Genomic DNA, 20,316 nt, shown 5'->3' with positions numbered 1-20,316 from the left:
TGTTCTGCAAAGCCCTCCGGCGCCAGGGAAACTAGCATCACAACATTGCAGTCTTCGGAGGCAGCTGTGCTCCCCCAGCACACGCTGAGCGCGGTCCAGGGACCAGATGTGCCCAGTTTTCAGGCTGGAAACCAACCAGCCTTTCCCAGCAGCTCCTTTGCTCGCTCCCTGCCTGCCCCCTCCCCAGGCTCACTCTGTTCCCTGTGTGATCTTAAATAAACCAGAGAGAAAAATGCCTCCTGACGCAAGTAACATGAGACCTCGAGCCCACGTCCAGCTTCCCCTGCGCTGTCTGGCCAGCCCTGTGCCTGGAGCCAGAGCCCAGAGCAGTTCCATGGTCTCGGCAGCAGGAGCCGTACCCAAAACTGCCCCTGCCAGGGGCACTAGCCGCTGTGCCCCTCCCACCGCCCCGCTTCTGCAGAGCTCAGACACAGCAGCAGGAACTCCAGCGCCCATCTCGGAGCAAGGGCAGTGACCACGAACCACTGTCGCTTTGGAAGGCCCGAGAACTGCCCTGGACGGATCAGTGCCCTGCCCACAGCTATGCCGTGAGGGGGCTAGAAGGGGCCAGGGAAGCGGGGACGTTTCTGCCTGAGCTGAGCGATTAAAATCCCTGCCAAGCCGGCTACCAACAGCCACGTTCCAGGGCTGCCAGAGAGCTCTGCGGGGGGACTGGAGTGCCGGGAAAGGCCACACAGATCACCAGGAGCTGCCAAAGACCCAGCTCCAGCTCTCCTCTACCCAGTGCCAGGAGAGACGCTCCCCCAAAGCTGACAGCCAGCGAGCGCTGTATTGAACAGCGCAGAGAAGCTAGCCCAGCTCTTGGAGAACAGCGCCAACATAGTCGCTGCAGAGCTGGGGCTCAGTGCCTGGGTCCAAGCAGCCCCACCCCATGAGCATCCTCCCCGGGGCTGCGCTCCCCAGGGCGTCATTAGGGCTGCTGGGCACTGCAAGCCCAGCCACTCGTGGGTTCTGTCCTAGAACGACGTTCTCCTGCACAACGCAGCACGCGGGCAGCCCCATTCCTGTGGGGAGAAGAGCCCAAGCGCATTCTCTGTCCCGTCCCCCGCCAGGACCGGCGGCCCCAGCATTACCTTTTCAAGTGTTCCAGCAGGAAGAGGAAAGTGATGAGGTTGGGGTCGGGCAGTGACCGGAGAAGGTGCATCATGCAGTTCTCCTTGGCGGCGGGATCCGAGAGCGCTGGAGACAAGGAGAGAGCTCAGCCCGCGCTGGGAGGACCCTGAGAGCACTGAGCAGCCCCAAGGCTTCCCGGAGCCCACGAGTCCCGGTTGAGTCTGGCTGGGAGCCCCCTGGCTGGGGGTATGCTGGGGTCACTGGAATGACTCTAACCTCTCACCTCCAGGCAGGAGCCTGCCTCCAACTAGCAGCCTGTCCCACAACCACCCACCGCAGAGGTCTGGTGCGGGACCCTGGTCTGACCCCTGGTGTCTCAGCAGGAACCAGCCCTCCCAAGAGCAGGCTGTGGAGCGGGGAGGGAGTGGGGGGGGGGCAGGAGGTTACTGCGATGGGGCAGAGGATCCAGTCTCAGGAGCCAGCCAGGCCTCCCTGCATGGCCCGGGGCAGCACGCGTCTGACTGGGGTTTGGGCTGTTTCCACCCTGCTGCAAAGCCCCCAGCACCCACTGGGGTCTGGAGCTGTGGGCTCAGCTTACCTATCCCCTCCATGAAAGCAGGGTACAGTCGGTCTGTGAGGAGGGGCTCGGGGAGCTCACGGAAGTACAGCTTCAGGGTGCCCGCGATGGCGTTGATGTCCATGTCGCTCAGCATCACCAGGATGTCCTTGTTATCTGTCATGGGAAACGCCCCCAGACCATTAGGACGCCGGCCCGGCCCGGCCCAGCCCAGCCAGTGCAGCGAGCGGGCTCCTGAGTCCTGCCAGCTCCCCCAGGGCACTAAACTCTGGCACTCAAGGCTCTGGCCAGACGCGCAGCTCTCGGGAGGTAATGCTGCCCAATGGCTAGTGCATACCCCTCTCTCCAGCTGCGAACCAGTACTCACCTCACTGAGTGAGCAGTGGGGGGCTCTGCACACAAATGCAAAGAATGATCCTTCTCCCATTTCCTGCCCTAACCTGCTGCACGGTGCACCTGTGCGCTGCCAAAGAGCGGCTGTGCTCCAGCCCAGAGGCAGCTGCAGCGGAGGAAGGGATTCCCGAGAAACAGCAGAGAGTGTTATTGCCTTGTTTGGTTCTGCGCCACACGCCTCCTAGTGGTGGAGAGCGAAGGGGCTGGGACAGGGTTGTGATCTTTAATTCTGCCGCACTGAGCGTAAGCCATGGTGGTGCTGGGCCAGGGAGAGAAATGGGGGTACTGGCAGTGGCATAGCCAGCTCTGCTTTGCAGCCTGTTCTCAGACCAAGCTGAACGGGGAAGAGCTTGCCAACCTCTTGGGAGGTTCTCCTGGCTCTGTGCTTCCTTGAGAGCAGCCCATCAGGGACGCAGATTGGAAGGAGAGCCCAGGGCAGGACAAAGCCAGGTTAACGATGGCTGTATTGATGTCCTTTGCAGAGGCACGGAGGAGAGCAGGGCTGGGGCTGGGGCTGGTAGCTGCCCGGTGTCTGTGGTTAGCTCGATCAGGGACCGTTTCCCCACAGCTGCCTCGCATGGAAGGGCAATACCACCATTAGTCTTGGTCTGGCTCGAACGTTGACACCACACAGCACGTGCTCCCAACCGCAATCTCACCATGGGTCACTAAGCCCCTTCGCGGACATGTCTGCGCATTTTTTACACCTAAAATCATGTTAACCAAGTCCCTGGTTTTCAGGCCGTTAGGATTCAAGGGAACATGGAGCAGAGGGGAGCTGGTAAGGACTGGCTTTGCAGGGCTCAGCCGATGCGCTCCCCTTCCCAGAGGGCTCTGGGCTCAGGCCTCGCTAGCCATTTACCCCAGGGATCTCCGGTGTCCAAGCAGAGGGACCGCTGCGCCTGCTGACTCCAAGCAATGGTGCAGGAGGACCCAGCTGTTCTTTCCACAACCAATCTGTGCCCCACCTCGCCCAGCTCAGCAAGATGTGCGTGCGCAGGATTTCAGCCGCCCCCGAGGGCAGCACTGTGAGCAGTGGTGGGGGGAGCCATTTCCCTGTCACTTACTTGCATCGAAGGCTGCCTTCAGCGCCTGGATGTCCGTGGCGACCCCCGAGATCCGGTAGATGCCGACCTCCTCGATGCCTCTCTTCTCTACCTCCTCGACGCACTGCCGCACGATGTACGGCACCTTGGAGCGCTCCCGCCTGGGGGGGGAGGGGGACCCAGAGCAGCGGGAGTGAGACATCCAGGCCCTGTGCCTGCTGCACCCTGCGCTTCAAACAGCCACGGTGCCAAGCACACGGGGCAGGCGGTGGAAGCGGCACCCTCTGCTCTGGCTGGGGAAATGGCAAATCAGAGTGAAGGGGCAGGGGAGGGGCAAGAGCCCAGCCCCCCAATCCTGGGCTGAGCCGTGGAGCAGAGACTCAGCCTCTGTTGAGGACGGGGACGCACCTGCTCTGCTCCGGGGGAAGGGAAGGGACGGGGACAGCCCGCGGTCCGAGCCGAGAGCAGCGCTGGGGTGCGGTATGTGCACAGGGCTTCCTCGCACACGCAGCGGCAGGGAGGGACATGGACCCGCTTGGCAGCATGTTGCTGACTCCGGCTGGAAGCCCATCGCTCAGGCTGGACATGTTGTGGAGGCGGCACACGCAGGGAGGGCCCCAGCCCGGGCGACCCAGCGGCTTGCTCGTTTTGGGCCGAGGGGAAGGGAAGCATCTCCGAGCTCGGGGCTACACACGGGTCGCCCCCTGGCGCCAGGGACTTACTTTGTCACAACGCTGATTTTCACCCCAAAGACGCCAGTCTGCTTTTTGGATGGGGTCCTCTTCAGGCTCATGTCCCGGCTCGTGAACTTCATGGAGAACTCCACCTTGATCTGAGGGAGGCACAGAGGGCTGTCACCACAGCGCTTGGCACAGCTACAGGCAGGGACCTGGCCCAGAGGAGGGCAGGGAGCTGACTGACCCTGGGCAAGTGGGCAGCAATGCACCCTGGCCAGGTGTCTCCAGAGTGACCTGGGAAGCCCGGCTCTCCTAGCCAGCAGGAGATGAAAGGGGGGGAAGCCAGTGTGAGCTCGAGTGCAGGCGCATTGCCAGTACCCGACACTCACCCCGAGAGAGGCCGCTCCTCGGATTACCTACCCCATTCATCTCAATCACGTCCATGTGCCAGTTCTTGGTCGGCACAGCCTGCGGGTCCAGCTGCGAGGAAAGAGAGAGAGTGAAATTCCCAAGTGCTCCCCTGGCCTGCACGTTAGACACAGCCCCACTGAATCCCGGGGAGGGGCGCTGGCCGTTGGGGGAGTGGAAGTGTGCAGAACATTGCATCACTGGACTCTTCCTGCCCTATCATAGTATCATAGAAGATTAGAGTTGGAAGAGACCTCAGGAGGTATCTAGTCCAACCCCCTGCTCAAAGCAGGACCAACCCCAACTAAATCATCTCAGCCAGGGCTTTGTCAAGCCGGACCTTAAAAACCTCTAAGGAAGGAGACTCCACCACCTCCCTAGTAACCCATTCCAGTGCTTCACCACCCTCCTAGTGAAATAGTTTTTCCTAATATCCAACCTAGTCCTCCCCCACTGCAACTTGAGACCATTACTCCATGTTCTGTCATCTGCCACCACTGAGAAGAGGCGAGGTCCATCCCCTTTGGAACCCCCCCGTCAGGTAGTTGAAGGCTGCTATCAAATCCCTGACTTGACGAAGCTGGAGTTACGGCAAGGAAAGCTGGTGCCCAGCACTAGCTGGTGCCCACCCCGCGAGGTGAGCAAGTGCTACCCTTGCGTTACAGACGCAGAGACGGGCCAAAGGTGACCCAAAGGGGCCGCCGAGGGAGCCTGTGTTGAAGCTGGGATCAGCCCCCAGCATCCCTGGCTCCCCGGTCCACGCCCAGACTGCTCGCTGCCCCGGGGCTGGCTTTTGCAGCGAGCCCTTCTCTCCAGCCTCGGGGAGCAGCGAAAAGCCGCACCAGAGGCCACTCTGTTACTGCAAAGCCAGGCAGCCGAGTTTCCATCAATCGGGGCTATTTCTGGAGCAGTTTCATCAAACAGAGCGAGGGCACCGTTTTCCACACAAACACCTCCCAGGTCGCCGGGGCTATTTATAACCCTAGGAACCATGGGCTCTGCTAGTTCCGGCCATCCATGTAGGCTGGCTGGGCACGTGCTGGCCAGAGCTGTGCTGAGTTCCCAGCCATCCAAGCCCTCGCGCCGGCGCTAGCTGCTCAGGTAGTGCACCCGGGGCAGGGCCAGTGCTGGCGTGCCAAGCCTCCGGAGCCTGGGCGGTCCCACGGCTGAGGAGCTGCACCCACTGCCCAGGCCAAGGGGGAAGCAGCAGTCCCATGGCAAGCGCGAGCACTGCGGTTTGGTTGCGCTAGCTCGCAGCACAGCCCACTGCTGCCTGCTAAGGGAAAGCCCAGGGCCCAGAGCACCGGCAGGGAGAAGGGGCCTGCAGAAGCCCAGCCAGGGCTGGATAAGCAGCCCAGATGCCTCCTGTTTTCCAGCTACTCTCCTCATGCTGGTCCTGCAGCATCCAGCCAGGATGGGGCAGCAGGTGGCTCCAAACCGCAGCAGGGAGGTGGTCAGGAGCTTAGTGACAGATGGGACGGGGTGCAAATGTGGGGCAGGGTCCCAGGCCCTCCCCTGGACCATATACTGTACCCCAGATTGAGTGTCTGCTGTGCTCTCCTCGGGAGGGGAGGGGAGGAAGTCCTGGTCTCTCCAGGGGAGAAAAGATGGGGGAGCTGCAGGAGACCCAGGGCCCAGCACCATGGAGCCCCAGGCTCCCCTCGCCTCATGCTGCCTCCTCCAGCGCTTCCATGTGCGGGCCCGCTCCGGGACGGGGGGCAGAGGCTCAGCGAGGACATGCCAGGTAGCCTGGGCCCCCGGCTGGGATGATGAGCTCCAGATGCGGGCGAGTGCACACAGCTGGTGGAACAGGCACCAGGGCCAAGGTGGGCTCAGAATGAGGGGTCACGCCCTGCCTGTGTTTTGGGGGAGCGGTGCCAGGGAAAGGGGAGGGATCTCCCAGGAGCACTCCTGCCCCAGCACCCACCAAGGGAGCATGAGCATCAGGTCAGGCAGAGCAGCGTGCCTGGCCTATGGCTGACCCTGACTGCAGAGGGAGCCAAGGGCTGGTTAGTCCTCTCCTGACCTGCTCCAGGTCACCTCCGCTCCCAACCCCAGGGCAGGAGCGGGCCCCTGCAGCAATCCAGCCAGCCTGGCAGGGCTTGTGACCACAGCACATCGATTGACTGGCACCTAGCCATCAGAGCCATAATGCATCTGGTAAGCAGCCCCTGTGGGTGGGAGAGGCAGGGGCTTGGACCCTCCCCGGGGAAAGGGATGTGAGGGCTGGCCCGGATCTAGAGCTGCGAGGTGCACGAGCCTTTCCGAATATCCCGGAGCAGGGCTGTGCAGCACAGCCCACAGCTGCTGGGCCGGTCACGTGGCGCCTGGCTGAGCTAGAGCCCAGCTGTGCAGAGCTGCCTTCGCTCAAGGACACGCCGCTTTCCTCTGGCATCTCCTGTCTCAGCAGAGGCTCCGGCGAGAACATGTTGTTCCAGTGAGGCTGGGAGAAGCAGCAGCTACCACAGGCTTGCCAGCCCCCACCTCCCCTCCGCCCCGGAGCAGCCCCAGACGTCTCACGGGCCAAGCCAGGGTCCCTGCTGCTATGGCCGCGCAGCAGGTGAACGGAGAGCACCATGGCAACCCTCTGAGAGGCGCTCGGGTTGGCACCCCCCACCCACAGTACATAGGAACAGACAGGCTGAGGAAGCCGTGCCCCTGGGTCTGGGCTCTCCCCTTGGCCAGAGCAGTGGGGGCTGGGCTCAGCCAACCCCTCCCTGCTGGGGCTGGTGCAGCAGGGGCCCGGGGAGAGCCGGGCCTGCCCATGGGAAGGAGACCCACTCCCCAGGGGTCAGGAAAACAATGTTTCAGAGCGTGCCCCCAGCACCCTCTCCCGAACGGCAGGGCCCAGCCCTGTGCTCGAAAGGCCGGCCTCCCTCCAGCGCTGGAGAGACGTGGGCACCTTCTGCAGGAGGTGGAGGGATCCCCTGGGGCTCGCCCAAGGAGCTGCAGGACAGCAGGGGGTGCTCTTCCCAACCAGGGTCACACCTGGGCCAGCTCCAGCTATGTATTCAGAGCAAAGTGTTGGGTCATTCACGGGGTTCCCAGCCACCCAGCGACACCAGAACCTGCCACTCCGGCCAGCCAAGTAGGCCCAGCGCTGGAGTCCGTCCCTGTCACCTGCCCAGAGTTGGAGAGATGGGGCTGCCCCACAGTAACCTCCAAACACGCGCAGACCTGCCCACCACTGCTCTGAGCTCTAGCCAGCCAGCAGGCAGTTAGCTACCTTCAGCTACTGCCCAGGGCCCCGGTGCATCGCAGGGCAGAGCAGTGGCACAGTCTAGGCCCTGGGGCTGGATGGGGGGGGGGGAGAAGACAACCCGTGACAACTCCCTCCTGCTTTGCTCCTCGCAGGGGAACAGGAGGGGGTGAAGGTGCCTGTCGCGAGCGCTGGTGGAGCGGAGCAGAGCAGAGCATGGCCATGCTAGTCACTCCGATTAGCCCACTGCTCGCCAGGCTGGGCAGGGGACGGGGGCTGCAGCCCCTCACTGCATGCAGAGCCCTGGCTGGCGAGTCCTGCTAGAGGAGAAAGGATGAGCAGAGACCCAGACACCAGCTCTGCCCCCCCCCCCCAACCTGGTCTCTCCCACGTGAGGCCTTGTATGGCGCAGGGGAAGCCTATGGCAGCATCCGTTCGCCCCCACCACCACCACAGCCAGCCAGGGAAGGCTCAGACAGTTGGCCTGCCATGGCCAGGCCCATGGTTTGCAGCGCTCAGCCGGGCCGAGCTGGGGCCCAGTGGTTTCTCTCCCCTGCTGTCCCTGGGCCATGTGGAATAGCTGTGGTTTCCAGCCCTCGGCACAGGAATGTCTCCTGACGTACATTCCCTGCAAAGCGGCACAGTGCTCCAGCCAGAGCCACGTGGGCCCCGACCGAGAGCTTCCAGCAAGCAGGCTGAGACCCCGCAGGGCAGACATGGGAGGGGGTCCCCCGGTCATGAATCCTACAGCCAGGGCCCCTCCAGAGCTGCAGAGCCCCTGCTGCTCCCCCCGAATGCAGAGCGGCCACACGACAACACCCAGCCCCGTTCTCTCCACACACCCTTCAGCGAATCCAAGCAAGGACCCTGGCTCCGCCCGCGCTCCCAGGCCAAACCCAGCCACTCCAACACAGCACGACCCGCCCCACCGCGAGCCCAACGCCGCCAGCCTGCCCCTTGCATTGCTAGTGCACATGCGCTGGTCCAGAGGGTGCAGCCCACAGGGTTACGTTCTCCCGCCGTCACCGTTCCCTTTCTGGGTCTCGTGTCCTAACCCCGCACGGCCAGGAGTACGTGGGCCCAGGACGGGGGCAGCAGGGTGGGATGGGCAGAAACTTGCACACTGCCGATGTTCTACCTGGCACTGCCAGGCCCCCCAGAGCCCCCAGCAGGCTAAAGCAGTGCTCCAGAGGGGCCGGCGCATTGGGCGTGGGCTGGAAGGAGGGCAAAGTACCAGTGGCTTAGCTGCTCCATGTCACTGCCCGCCATATGCCCCCACCCCTGGCCAGGACACAGTGCGCTGTTTTAGGAGACCGTGACAGACACGGGCCAGGGCTGGAGAAAGTCCCAAGCCCCACCTCTGTCCCTGTGCCCGGCAAGCTGTGCCCAGCAGGGACTAGCTGCCTCCTCGCCAGGTGTGGGCTCTGGGCAGATTGGTGGTGGAGGATCCTCTACCTCGTCCACTGCCCCAGAGATCCAGGATGGAGCTGCAGGGGGACCCTCGGCTGAGGAGTCAGTGCTGCTGGCGGGGCCCCAGCTGCCCCCCACTCTCGCTGCTCTGGCAGGGTGGTGACCAAGCTTCCCCAGCCCCCTCTGCTCTGTAACATGAGCCGATTGCACTGAACTTCACTGGAAACAACCACAAACTCCCCCACCACTTCCCCCCAGGACCTTTGAAGTCCACATATGGAAGGGGTTTAGCAGGCTCTGAATAAGGCCTTTATTAAAGCCAGGTTAGCCTCCCAATTCAGAGCATGACCCTGCCCTCCAGAGAGCACCGCGCATTCCTGCCTCCTCCCCGCCTGCCCCAGCCGGTCCCCTCTCCATGGCCTGGCTGCAGGGGGCGCCCCCAGGGACCAGCCAGAAGGAAAGGGGGGACAGAGCACGGGGCTGGCTGCCGGGGAAGTGCTACCACCAGTGCTACGGATGAGGGCCTGGGGCATGCGGCAGCACCCGCCCTCCACCGGCACCAATGGAGGCAGCCAGGATCAGTGGGGTCTGAAACCCCCATGGTCCAGCAGGGATTCCCCGCTCCTCTTCCATGGCCACAGACCTGCACAAACAAGCAGCGGGCAGCTCACCTAGGAGAGAACTGGCTGCCCCAAGCCCCCAGCTCGCCAGCAGCCCAGTCAAGGGACACACCCTGCCCCTCACACCAAAGTCTCTCGGGACCCCCCAGGCCCACCACTCCCCTCCTAGCACTGCTCCCCTGGCGGTGGGGACCCTCCAGACACAGCGAGCCCTGGGCCTCTCCGAGAGCAGAGGGTTCAGCCCCTCCACGCCCACAGCCAGAGCCCTGCTGAGCCAGGGGAGGAACGGGCCAGGGCCGCCGAGCCGCTGTTCACCCAGGTCAGGTTGTGACGCTCCCTTAGCACCCAGAGCACTGCTTGGACAACGGCCCTAGAGCGAGCCGGCAGGGGGAAGGCAGCCCAAGGCCGTGCTCACAGCCCTTCGCCAGGGCACTCCAGGATGCCCATCTGGCACCGCTTGGGAGAGGAACAGGGGCCAACGGCTCCTCCTCCCCCAGGCCCTCAGAGCAGAGCTGCTATTCCACGTAATGCCTTACCCAGACCCACGCCTGGTGTGATGGCGGATCCATAACTAAATATTTGTGTGGCCTGAAAATACAACAAAACGTTTGACAATCCACTTCCTCCTCAGCCTGGGGGCCAGCCTGCAGCTGGGCCACTCTGCCGGGGGCCCCTCAGGGCTGCGACCAGGGCTCAGGGGGGGGGGGGGCGAGCAGGGGAAACAGGTTCACAGACACCGAGAACACCGTTGGGCTCCCCTGTTCTGCCAGCTCAGCTGGAGCACTCAGACAGTTTGAGTGTTTCTCCAACATGGTCCCTCCTGGAGGGTAGACGGGGCCGGGACCCAGCAGCTGCTGCGGGACAAACAGACCCCGAGCCCAGGGCTCTGCAGCCTCCCCCATTCACTCGGAGCCAGCAGCTCGCGTCTCTTCTCACAACGCCCGTCGCTGCCCATGCGCCAGCGCAGGGGAAGCACCGACTGGGGAGCGGAGGTCCCAGGGGAGCCATTCGCTGCAGCTCACTGATCCAAGGCTGCTCAGTGGGGCTCTCCCCAGACAGCTCTCAGCAGGGCAGGGCCGCCATTAGCATTGGCTGCCCAGGGGAGAAACAGGGCCCAGCCCCAGGGGGCGATACGAGGGACGACGCCCGGCGGCTGCCCGTGCCAGGCCATGCTGTGCAGACCTCGGAGAATCCAGGGCTGTCGACCCAGCCAAGCTGCCAGATGCTTTCCCTGCAAGGGCCTGGCTGTCCTCAACACCCCAGCTCTCTGGGCAGGGACCGTCCTGTTCTGTTTGGAGAGCGCCCAGCCCAATGGGCTCCCGGCCACCAGCGGGGGGGCTAGGTCCTATGGTAACAAATCACCATCACCACCGGGCAAGTCCCACAAAAAGTGGCACCTGACAGCCCCTGGCCACCCAGGAGAAGCCGGGCCCAGAGACCAGGTGGGGGATGAAACATCCAACCAGAAGTCGGCCCAATAAAAGCTGTTCCCTCCCCCACCTCGTCTCTAGCATCCTGGGACCGACATGGTACAGCTCCGCCGCAGCCAACTTAGGGCCCGGAGTCATTTGCAGGATCTCTGAGCAAGCAGCAGGAGGTTCCGGACATTTTGCACAGCCAAGACAAACGGGCAAGAGTCGGTTTCTCCTTCACTGTCTTGCCAGGGTCGGAGGGCAGCAGTGACCCTGGCCCAGCCTCGTACCGTGACGCTGGGTGCGGGGAAGGCCATCAGCACGGGACTTGGCCCGCCAGCCACGGCGGGGAGGAGAGCTGCATTTGCCATCCTGTAAAGATTCCAAGTTTAAAGCCGGGAGCAGAAATGCTCGGACACATTCACCGCTTTGAAGTTCACCTCAGAACAACCGACAGCTTCTCCCCGTCCCTCGGCGCTCATGTCTCTGGCCAGCAGACCCTAGGGCAGGTCTTCCAAGCTAGCCACTCAAAGCACTTGTCTCCCCGAGCAGTCCAGGGCCGGGCAGCTTCCCTGACAAAGCTCCTCACTTCTGCAGCTTAATCCTCTCCCAGGGAGGGGCCAGACCATGGACACCGGCTACCCAGAAATTAGGTTAATACCCCCGTCCAGCTGCCTCACAGCCGGGGAGCCAGCGAACGCGTGCTGAGCGGATGAAAGTGCTGTTACTAAGCAGAACTCGGCCCCTGCAAGCCAGACGTTTTGCCATGGTTCATGCCAGCAGCCCAATCCCGCCGCGTGTAACAGGCGCCGCCAGCTGTGTGCCTAGGAGTGAGGCTGAAGTGACCCCGAGGCAGCTCCCAGCGTGGAGCAGACACCAGCACCACCAGACTGAGACACCCGAACACGAGCGGCCCCTCCAGGGATGTCAAGACAAATGCTGCCCTCCACAGAGCGGGCAGTGGAGCTGGCATCACTTAAGCTTTGCCCCATCCCCCGCACGGTGCCCCGGGATGGACTGCACAGTTCTCTCCTGCCCGCCGCGACTGTCAGTGTCGCTAGCACCAACGCTCGCCCTCCGTGTCCCCTCCCGTGCCAGGCAGCCAGGGGAGCACCAGCAGGGAAGCCGTCCCTACCAAAACGCCCACAGCACCTCGGAAAGCATCTGCAGCCCTTGAGAGAACAGGTTATTAGCCCTGGCTCTGCAGAGGGAGCCTGAACCTCATGGTGCCACAACTACCCAAAGGGGCCCCTCACTCTGGGGGCCAGCCCCCAGGTTTGGGCACCACGGGAATCGTGAGCAGGCAGCCACCCTGGCATCGCCAGCTCTTCTGGACAATTGGGGCTGAAGTGACTCGTCCCGGATGCAGAGGGAGCCTGCAGCAAGACTCGGAATAGAACCAGGAACGCTGACCAGCGACAGTCTCCAGGGAGCAGCACACGCTGCCCGCCACACCCAGCCCCCACGGTCAGCACTGGATACAGCAGGGCGGTGGGGAAAAGCGGTGCCTGGCCTTTTGGACCCCACAATGATCCGCTCACACCCTGAGCCACAACATCCATTCCCGTAGGCAGCAAAACTAAGATCACTCCAGCCCCCCAGCTAGCCTCCTGCAGCAAGGAGTGCCACAGGTGGGGGGCAGCGCCCTCTCCCCCCCACTCTGCCCCATCAGATTAGTTGCATGAGACCCACTGCAAAGCCACGGCTCCCGGCGCACCGATGTTCAGAACCAGCCCAACCCAGACCCACACCCTGCAGGGTGGGCAGCAGCAGTCGTAAGGTGCCGTCCCTGCATGGAGCCAGCTGTGAAGCCCGCGAATTCCCTGGGCAGGAGGAACAGCCCCTCTCAGCACCCAGCGCGTCTACTCAAGGCAGCAGAAGACAGACCATCGCCCTCTCGGCTGGGGAGCGGACGCCCTGCAGAAGGACTGAGCCCCACGGACATGCAGGGCACTGGGTAAGTTGGAGCCCTGAGTCCCAGGGGGCCCCGTGCTCGGCAGGGCTAGAGCTGCTGGCACCCGCGGGCGAGGGCGAACCCCGGGCATGCCCAGCCCCCCGCCGCACAGGGAAGGGTGAAGAGAAGACAGCACCTTCTGCCGGAGCAGCTTGCTGCGCACGCGGCCCCACAGCCTGGCTCCCGTGTTGGAGGGGCGCTTGCCCCCGGGCTCCTCCAGCCTCTCCAGGCAGCAGTGCTCCAAGTGCTCGCACACCGAGCTCAGCTTGCAGTCCGGCTGCACTAAGACCTCCGTCATCTTGGGCTCCCCTGCGGCGTGGGACAGAAATCCTCCCCTGCCAGCCAGGTCAGCGGTGCCCAGGAGAGCCCATCCCGTGCCGAGCCCAGCGCAGCGGCAGCACAATAGGCAGGCGCAGCTCCGGCTCAGCTGGGAGGCTAGGGAGCCAGCAGCCCTCCCCCTCCGAGGAAGTGACTCAAAGGCAGGCCCCCCCCCCCCTTTAACTCCTTCGCTGCCGCTCCTGCCAGGAGCCTGGCACAGCCGCTGCGTGAAGCGGGACAGCTGCTGGCACAGCTCAGCTACCCCGTTAACTCCTTCCCCGCGGCCCCTCAGGAACCAGCGACCGGCCCAGCACAGCGGCCTTGGTTCCTCCCGCCCTCCCTCGGCCGGAGCCACGCACACTCGGCCCAGCCTCAGCCCCGGGGCTAGGGAAGGACATGGGCGTTTACAGAGGGGATCTGCCCCGTGTCACACCCAGCAAGGGACTGAACCACTAGACATGCTGCCCGTTGTGTAACCACGTGTCTCTGGCATAACACACAGGGCTTTCGCTGCACCTCGCCCCTGGCCTGGACACACACTGGCTAGCACACCCGAGACAGGCGCACTTAACCCTTTAAATCCTGCGCACCAAGGCCGTGCTGTAATTCAGGGGCAGGGCTTTGGTGCTCCTGCGAATGACCCCCATGCACAGAGCGGTGCTTCTGGGAGTAGCGCTGCCCTCCAGCCCCAGAGAGGGGTGGCTCTGGTCTCCTTGCACCGTCCAGGAGCTGCCCTTCTCCGGCCTGGCTTTGCTTAGAACGTTCTCCGCCAGAGAAGCGGCAGCCAGGATGCGAGGGGCTCCTCTACCCTCGGCACCCAGGTCTGCCCGGCTGCAGCACACAGACGCAGCGGCAGGCCGTGCACAGGCCACGAGAGCTCCCTGAACCTCCCCCAACTGGGAAGGGGCAGAGACGCAGACCCTTGCTCTGGATTTCCCACGCTGTCAGCCGGCAGAGCCGAGAGGTCACATCCCAGATGGGGGGGGGGGGGGGGGGGGGGGCGGGCAGCAAATACCAGCACTTGTCACGTCACACACAGGAAACAGAGTCATTAACAAAGCTGTCACAAGCCAGAGCAACCACCCCTCCAGCAGGCACTGCCCCCAGCCTCAGCGCACGCTGCCAGGAACACGGGCAGCAGCCAGAAATAGCCCCCGGGCAAGGACACGCATCCTAGTGTGGTAGTGCCGAAGGGGATGGGGGCGGCCCTGCGCCAAGCGCTGTCCGGCCATAGCAAGATGGTCCCTGCCCCAGAGAGCCGAGAAGCCAGTTCACCGCCCGGGGGCACCCGCTCAGCGCACAGCAGTCTGCCCCTTCCACAGGGCTAGTGCGACGCCAGGCAGGTTAGCCCCAGAGTATGGAGGGCAGGTCCCAAACCCAGCAATTCCTTCCAGCCCGGCCCCATGTGGCAGGGCTGCTCCCCAAGCAGAGGAAAGGGAAGCTACAGGAGGTGACGGAATGGCCCAGGCTACAGAGGGGACGAGCGGGTTCAGCTGCTGGGGTCTCTCCTCGCCTGACTCGGGTCTTGGCGAGGTGGCTTTTAAGCCACCCCCGTGAGGGACACGATGGCCCCAGCGCAGCCACGGGGGAGGCCAAGCTCCAGCCCGGACAGCGGCGCTGCCAGCAGCATTGGAGAGAGAGAGTTGGGTGGGGAGCATCCCTTCTCTCCTCCTCCCCCTTGGCGCTGCTGCCCCCAGCCCAGGGCCTGTGCGACTCGGAAGCCTTGGAGCGCTTCGTCTGCTCCTCCCTAGGGCTGATCCAAGACGGCAGCTTGGCTGGAAGCTGGCCAGAGCCCAGGGTACAAGAGCCCACGTGCTGGAGGCCAGCAGCTTCCGCCACGCCTCCGCGGGGACGGGGAGAAAGAGACAGACGCAGCCAGCCAAGCTGCATCTGCAGCGCAGAGACGGCCGGTTCCCCTGCCTCTTGCTCCCAGCCATCCAACGCCTGGAGCCCAGGGCTGGCCTGGCAGGCTGGAGAACTTGGGGAGCCCCTCCCCACAAAGCCAGCTGGGGGCTGAGCAGCAAGCGTCCCCCGGTGAGTCTCTGCAGAGATGAGTACACATGGCCTGTGTGATGGGGCAGGGACCGCTCGGCCTGGGGCAATGGCCCCCACAGACGCAGTGCCTTTGCCAGGGCCTGGGTGCACCCTGCACCCAACCAGCACCAGCCACCCCTGGTAGGTAGGGCCCTGTTTGCTCGGGCTGGGTCGGGAAGTGGTGCAGCACATCACTCGCTGGCTGGAGCCCCCAGCTATTCCTTCCTCCTTCGAGCACACCAGGAGCATCAGAGCCCAGGCCTGGCCACTTCATCTCCGCCAGAGCCCACGTGCCTCCTCCCGCTAACAGCTAATTGTTCGAATCGGGCCCCGCACTTCCTAAAGCCGGCTCTGCTTGTGGGGCCAGGCCGGAGCTCCCAGGGCAGGGTCCGGGTGCCCCGTGCCCACTACCCACACACTGGGGACTGTGGCAGGGCAGGAGCAGGCAGCGTCCTGGCCCCAGGGGGACGCAAAGGGAAGCGGCTTCACACCTGCTGCACAAGGTGCTTGTGACCATGGTAATGCACAATCCCGTCAAAGGAAGCCCCCCCCCCCCCCCCCCCCCCGCTCAGTCTCGGGGCTCCACAGCTGGGGCGACTTCCCCCACAGAGGAGCGGAAGGGGGAGCGACTCCGGCTCAGGCAGTTACCTCCGGCCGCCGCATCGCTCGGGAAGAGAACGCCAGTGAGAGACATGCTGTACCCCCAGCCATGCCCTCCGCACGGTGCCTTGCCCATCCCAGCTGCCTGGCCGGAGACGATCCGTCTGCACTGGGCAGTCACTTGCACGCCCTATCCGCTCAGCCTCACAACGCCAGACACCTGCCCACATCCCCACAGCTTGGCACAACACATCCCCTCCCCCCCCCCGCCGCCCCATGGAGCCAGAATACAGGGGGTTGTGTAGGGCAGGGAGTGCAGAGCTCAGAGTTTGCCCAGCACCCACCCACAATACTCAATGCACCTGCCCCAGCTGCCAGCCTCTGCTCGATACGGGGGAGGGGGGGGGGGGGGAGACTGGCACAGAAAGGGGCTACGGGGTGGGAGTGAGGGGCACCGGCAGAGCTGGGGGGAGGTGAGGGGCAGGAGCCCAGGGCTGGGCTCGCAGGGGCTGTGGGTCAGGACTGAGGGGTACCGGCAGAGCTGCATGGGGGCAAGAAGCTTTTTCAAACCCAAAAAATATTCCTAAAACCGAGCTCCCTCCCCCGCAGCCTGGCCATCTCCTGGGAAGCCATCTGGGCTGGTGTGAGAACCGGCAGTGCTCCAAACCCGGTGGGGGGCTGTCACAGTGCGCCCCAAATCCCGGTCTGGCAGATACTGGACATGGAGTGAGCCGGCCAGGGATGCAGGGGAGAAGAGAACTCTGCTCGCCCGGCTTGAGCCTGCCCAGAAACAACACTGGGCAGGGCAATGCCCTCTCCAGGGGTCCTGTGCTCAACCCTGCTCCTCTTATGAAAGAGGTGCCCCCAGCTGGCTGGACACTACTCCCTGAGCTGGCCGGGCCGCCAGCCCACCACGGCCCCGCTAAGCCCCAGGCTGGTCCACGGAGGACGCTGAAGGAAGCTCAGTGGAGAGGAACTGCTCAGCACCAGCTGGTCTCCCCGCCAGCAGGGTGAACATGGGGTCTGAGAGCGAACAGACTGATAGGAAGTGTCAGAACGCCCCCCCATAAATCCACAGGACACCCACACCTTGAATCCCGCCTGCAGCTCTGGTCGCCCCAGCTCAAACAACGGTGTCATAGAACTGGCGAAAACACAGAGGAAAGCAGCAGAAACGTTCCGGGGTGGGGAACAACGTCCGCACGAGGAGAGCATAACAGGACGGGGACTGTTCAGCTTGGGAGGAGAGGTTAGGACGGATATGCTAAAACCAACCCACAGCTGTGCGCGAGGGCTAGAAAACCACAGCTGTTGTGGGGGAGAAAGTGTCATTTCCCCCTTCACGTACCAGGCTGCAGGTTTAACACAAACCTATGGACATGCCTCTCCCTAGAAAGCAGTTAACTGTGGAACTCCTCGCCAAGGGATGCTGTGAAGGCCAAACGCACAGTTGGGTTCCAAAAAGAATGAGCCAAGTTCATGGAGGATGGTCCATCAACGGCCATTAGCCAGGCCGAGCAGGGACACAACCCCACACTCTGGGCGTCCCTAGCCTCCGACTGTCAGAACCCGGGACTAGGCGATGGGCTGGATCACTCGAAAACTGCCCTGTTCTGTTCATTCCCTCAGACGCACCCGACCCCGACCGCAGCTGGAAGACGGGACACTGGGCTAGTTGGACCCTTGCTCTGACCCAGTCTGGCCATTCAAGACACGTGGGGGAGGGATAACCAACCTGCCCTCCCCCTGGATTTTTACGGGGGGCGGGGCGGGAAGAGGGGAGTTGGTTTGTCTCGGCCAGAAGAAATCAATTCCTGATGGATTTTGCCTGCAGGGCCTGGTGCATCCCCAGGGACAGGAGGCCCTAATGCTATATTTGCATATCGAACCATTTCCCGGCCTGATTTATGAACCCAACTGCACAAGCAGGGGCAGCGGGAGGGCACAGTCCCCAGAGCTGACATCTGCTTCTCATTGCAGACTTCCCGTCTCAGAGTTTGCTCTGCAGAGGCCAGGTCGGCTAAACTATAAACACCTGGGGAGAGGAGGCAGCGAGAACCAGGCCCCGAGGAGCTCGGCACAACCTCTGCTGGGTCACACCCAGCATGGCGCCTCCGGCCTGGCCGGGGCAGACACAAGCAGAGGAGAGGCCCGCGCGGTGACTGAGGCCAGCTGGGAAAAGAGCGAGAAGCTAGGAGCAGGGGAGGGGAAGTTCAGGACTGGGGTGAGCAAGGTGCACTGGGAAAGACGTATGCAAATCCCAGGCTTGGGTGTCACAGAGATGCCACAGGCCTGAGAAGCTGTCTGCGGGGGGTGGCTCAAAGCCCCCAGGATGAAGGGGCAGCCCTTGACCATCTGCCACAGCTGACCACCTGCCAGCCAGGTACACCGGAGCTGGGTCCTGCACTCGCCCAGGCTTGGCTAGCACTGTTCCTGCTTTCCCAGGGCTCTGGCACCAATCAGCTGGCCAGCATGGGCGCTGTCAGCGCAGCCACCTAGAGCCACCCCCCACACTCCTGTCCTGCTCCCTCACTGGCACCAGCCCCCTTCCATGCTGATCTCAGGGCATGAGCCAAGGTCCCAGGGGACGCAGCGAGGACGAACCACTCACACCCCCACATTCTCACAGGCCCCCACCAATCACCTCCAGAGAGCAGCACAACGCTGCGCAACCCGGCTGGCCAGGCCACCAGGTGCTGGGGGAGACGGGCACCCTTCTGAGCCCACACGGCTCCGCTCCGGGCTCCTCCTCGGCCCTCTCCCAAGGGTCTCTCTCGCCCAGGACTTCACCCACAAGCCTGTCACACAGCGAGGTTATTCGCAGCAGCCGGTGAGAGGGGGGCATACCCTGGTTCCCCAGCATCCCCAGGCAGCAAGTCGAGCTCACCCCACACCGGATCTGCCGAAGGCATGTGAGCACGGCCCAGCCCAGGGCCTCCTGCTACACGTGAGCTGCCTAGCACTGGGGCCGCAGGCCGGGCTCTCGGAGGAAGCCAGGATGGCGGGGCCAGCAGGCAATGTTCCAGGCCGGGAAGCTCTGCACTCAGAGGTCAGCAGAGACTACTGCTGGGCCTCCATTAATAGCCATTATGGGAGCCCCAGGGAGCCCGTGGGAAGTAAGCCCTCCCTCTCCAGGGTCTCCAGAGAGCCAGCCAGCCCCAGGGTCACGTCAGGGCCTCCATCTGCCTGGCAAACCTGGGAGCTGCCCGGAGCGCCCTGCAGCACGCAGACTGCTGGGGGCGCATTGGAAAGCCCTGGGCAGCCCCCCTGGGTTGAATGTGCCCTCCCCCCCCCGGACCTGCCTCTCCCCTGCTCAGCAGGCTCCCAACGTCAGTCATTCCCCTCCAGCCGGCTTAGGGGGAAAAGGCTCCAACGGAGTCAGGTGAGAGCCTGGCTCAGCGACTGCAGCGCCTAGCTCTGGGGTGGATCTATCCCCTGGGGAGAGCGGGGCCCAGACAGCCGCCTCGCACCCCACCCCCAAGCCCTCCTCGGACACTCCCCGAATGCTTGGGGGGCAGGAGCGGGACGGAGACATCCCACAGGCTCAGCCCCACCAGGCTGGAGCCAAGTGACCAAACCCTACAGCAGGTTCAGTTTAACTGCAGCCAGGCTGAAGCGAAAGGCTGGCCAGGCGGATGGAGGGGGGCACAATGGGGGTGCGGCTCATCCCCTCAGCAACGGGGAGGGGACGGCTCTGAGGGCGGGCAGCCATCCCAACCCCATGAGCACCCTGGCCAAGCAGCTCATGGGAGCTCTCGCTCTGCTGGCTCAGAGGGGCTGGGGGACCCCTGGGACCAGGTACAGCTGGGAAGGGGACTGCAACCCAGCTCACAGCAGCTGCTGCACGGGGCGAGCGTCTAGGCTGGAGTCCCATGGTGGGTCGGGACTGCCCCACCCCCTCTATGCACAGAGCACATAGCCAGTCCCAGGAGAGCAATTCCTTCCTGAGCCCAGCTGGAGGCCAGCCTATGCCCTGGAGCATGTGGGTTGAAAGCCTTTATCGGTTAGAGCCTCACTCCCACCATCACAGATGCTGTTCCAGCTTCCGACAGGCCACCCGCCTTCCCTCCGGGGCTGCTCGGCTCCTGGGGCCTTCTCTCAACTCTCTGGGCCCAGGGGCCTCCTCCAGCCTCCACCCCCAAGGTTCACACAGCGCAGCGCTCTGCCTCCAGTGTGGGCTGGACTGCTGCTGCGCCCGTCCCCGCACTGGCTCCCACGTGCCCCCGACTCCGGGCTCAGGGGCTGCGTGACTCATGGTTGTTGACACAAGGCTATTTCCAATTGCCCAGCCCTGCGGTTCTCTAGACACTAGGACCCCGGTCCCTCCTGCTGACCCCCCCGCATATTCCCAGGGCGACGCTGACGGGCCCTCACCTGTTGCTGCTCCAGTTCAGAGCTGGAGTCTAATACTGCACAATGGAGCAGGGCTTTGAACTCGGCCCCTCGCCTGGGTTTTGGCTCCGCTCCCCCCTTCCCGGCAGCACTGCCCCCTCCCCCAGCTCCCCAGGGGCTGGCCAGTACAGCCACTTTCCCAGGGAGCAGGCAGACTGCGGCTAAGCACACAGGCCCTGCAGAGCAGCAGGGATGAGCTGGC

The 20,316-nt window shown here is 63.8% G+C and overlaps 1 protein-coding gene across 4 annotated transcripts in view; it reads right to left on the bottom strand.

Moving 5' to 3' along the window:
• Nucleotides 1-20,316, bottom strand: part of ABR (ABR activator of RhoGEF and GTPase) — a 96,798-nt gene that overhangs the window by 4,017 nt on the left and 72,465 nt on the right. For 3 of the 4 annotated variants that reach the window (XM_034752286.1, XM_034752287.1, XM_034752288.1), the window contains 5 exons: nucleotides 4,188-4,247; nucleotides 3,813-3,922; nucleotides 3,112-3,251; nucleotides 1,673-1,807; nucleotides 1,095-1,200 (listed from right to left, as the gene is read on the bottom strand). In XM_034752286.1, coding sequence (XP_034608177.1) covers nucleotides 1,095-1,200; nucleotides 1,673-1,807; nucleotides 3,112-3,251; nucleotides 3,813-3,922; nucleotides 4,188-4,247 — 551 coding nt within the window. Of the gene's footprint in view, nucleotides 1-1,094; nucleotides 1,201-1,672; nucleotides 1,808-3,111; nucleotides 3,252-3,812; nucleotides 3,923-4,187; nucleotides 4,248-12,906; nucleotides 13,163-20,316 lie in introns of those variants that run through there. The other variant, XM_034752289.1, reaches the window with a different exon arrangement.

This window comes from Trachemys scripta, chromosome 18 (assembly GCF_013100865.1).
Source record: "Trachemys scripta elegans isolate TJP31775 chromosome 18, CAS_Tse_1.0, whole genome shotgun sequence".
Taxonomy (NCBI): domain Eukaryota; kingdom Metazoa; phylum Chordata; order Testudines; family Emydidae; genus Trachemys; species Trachemys scripta.
Note: the sequence above shows the minus strand (reverse complement) of the source record. Positions and strands in the feature narration are given on the sequence as shown.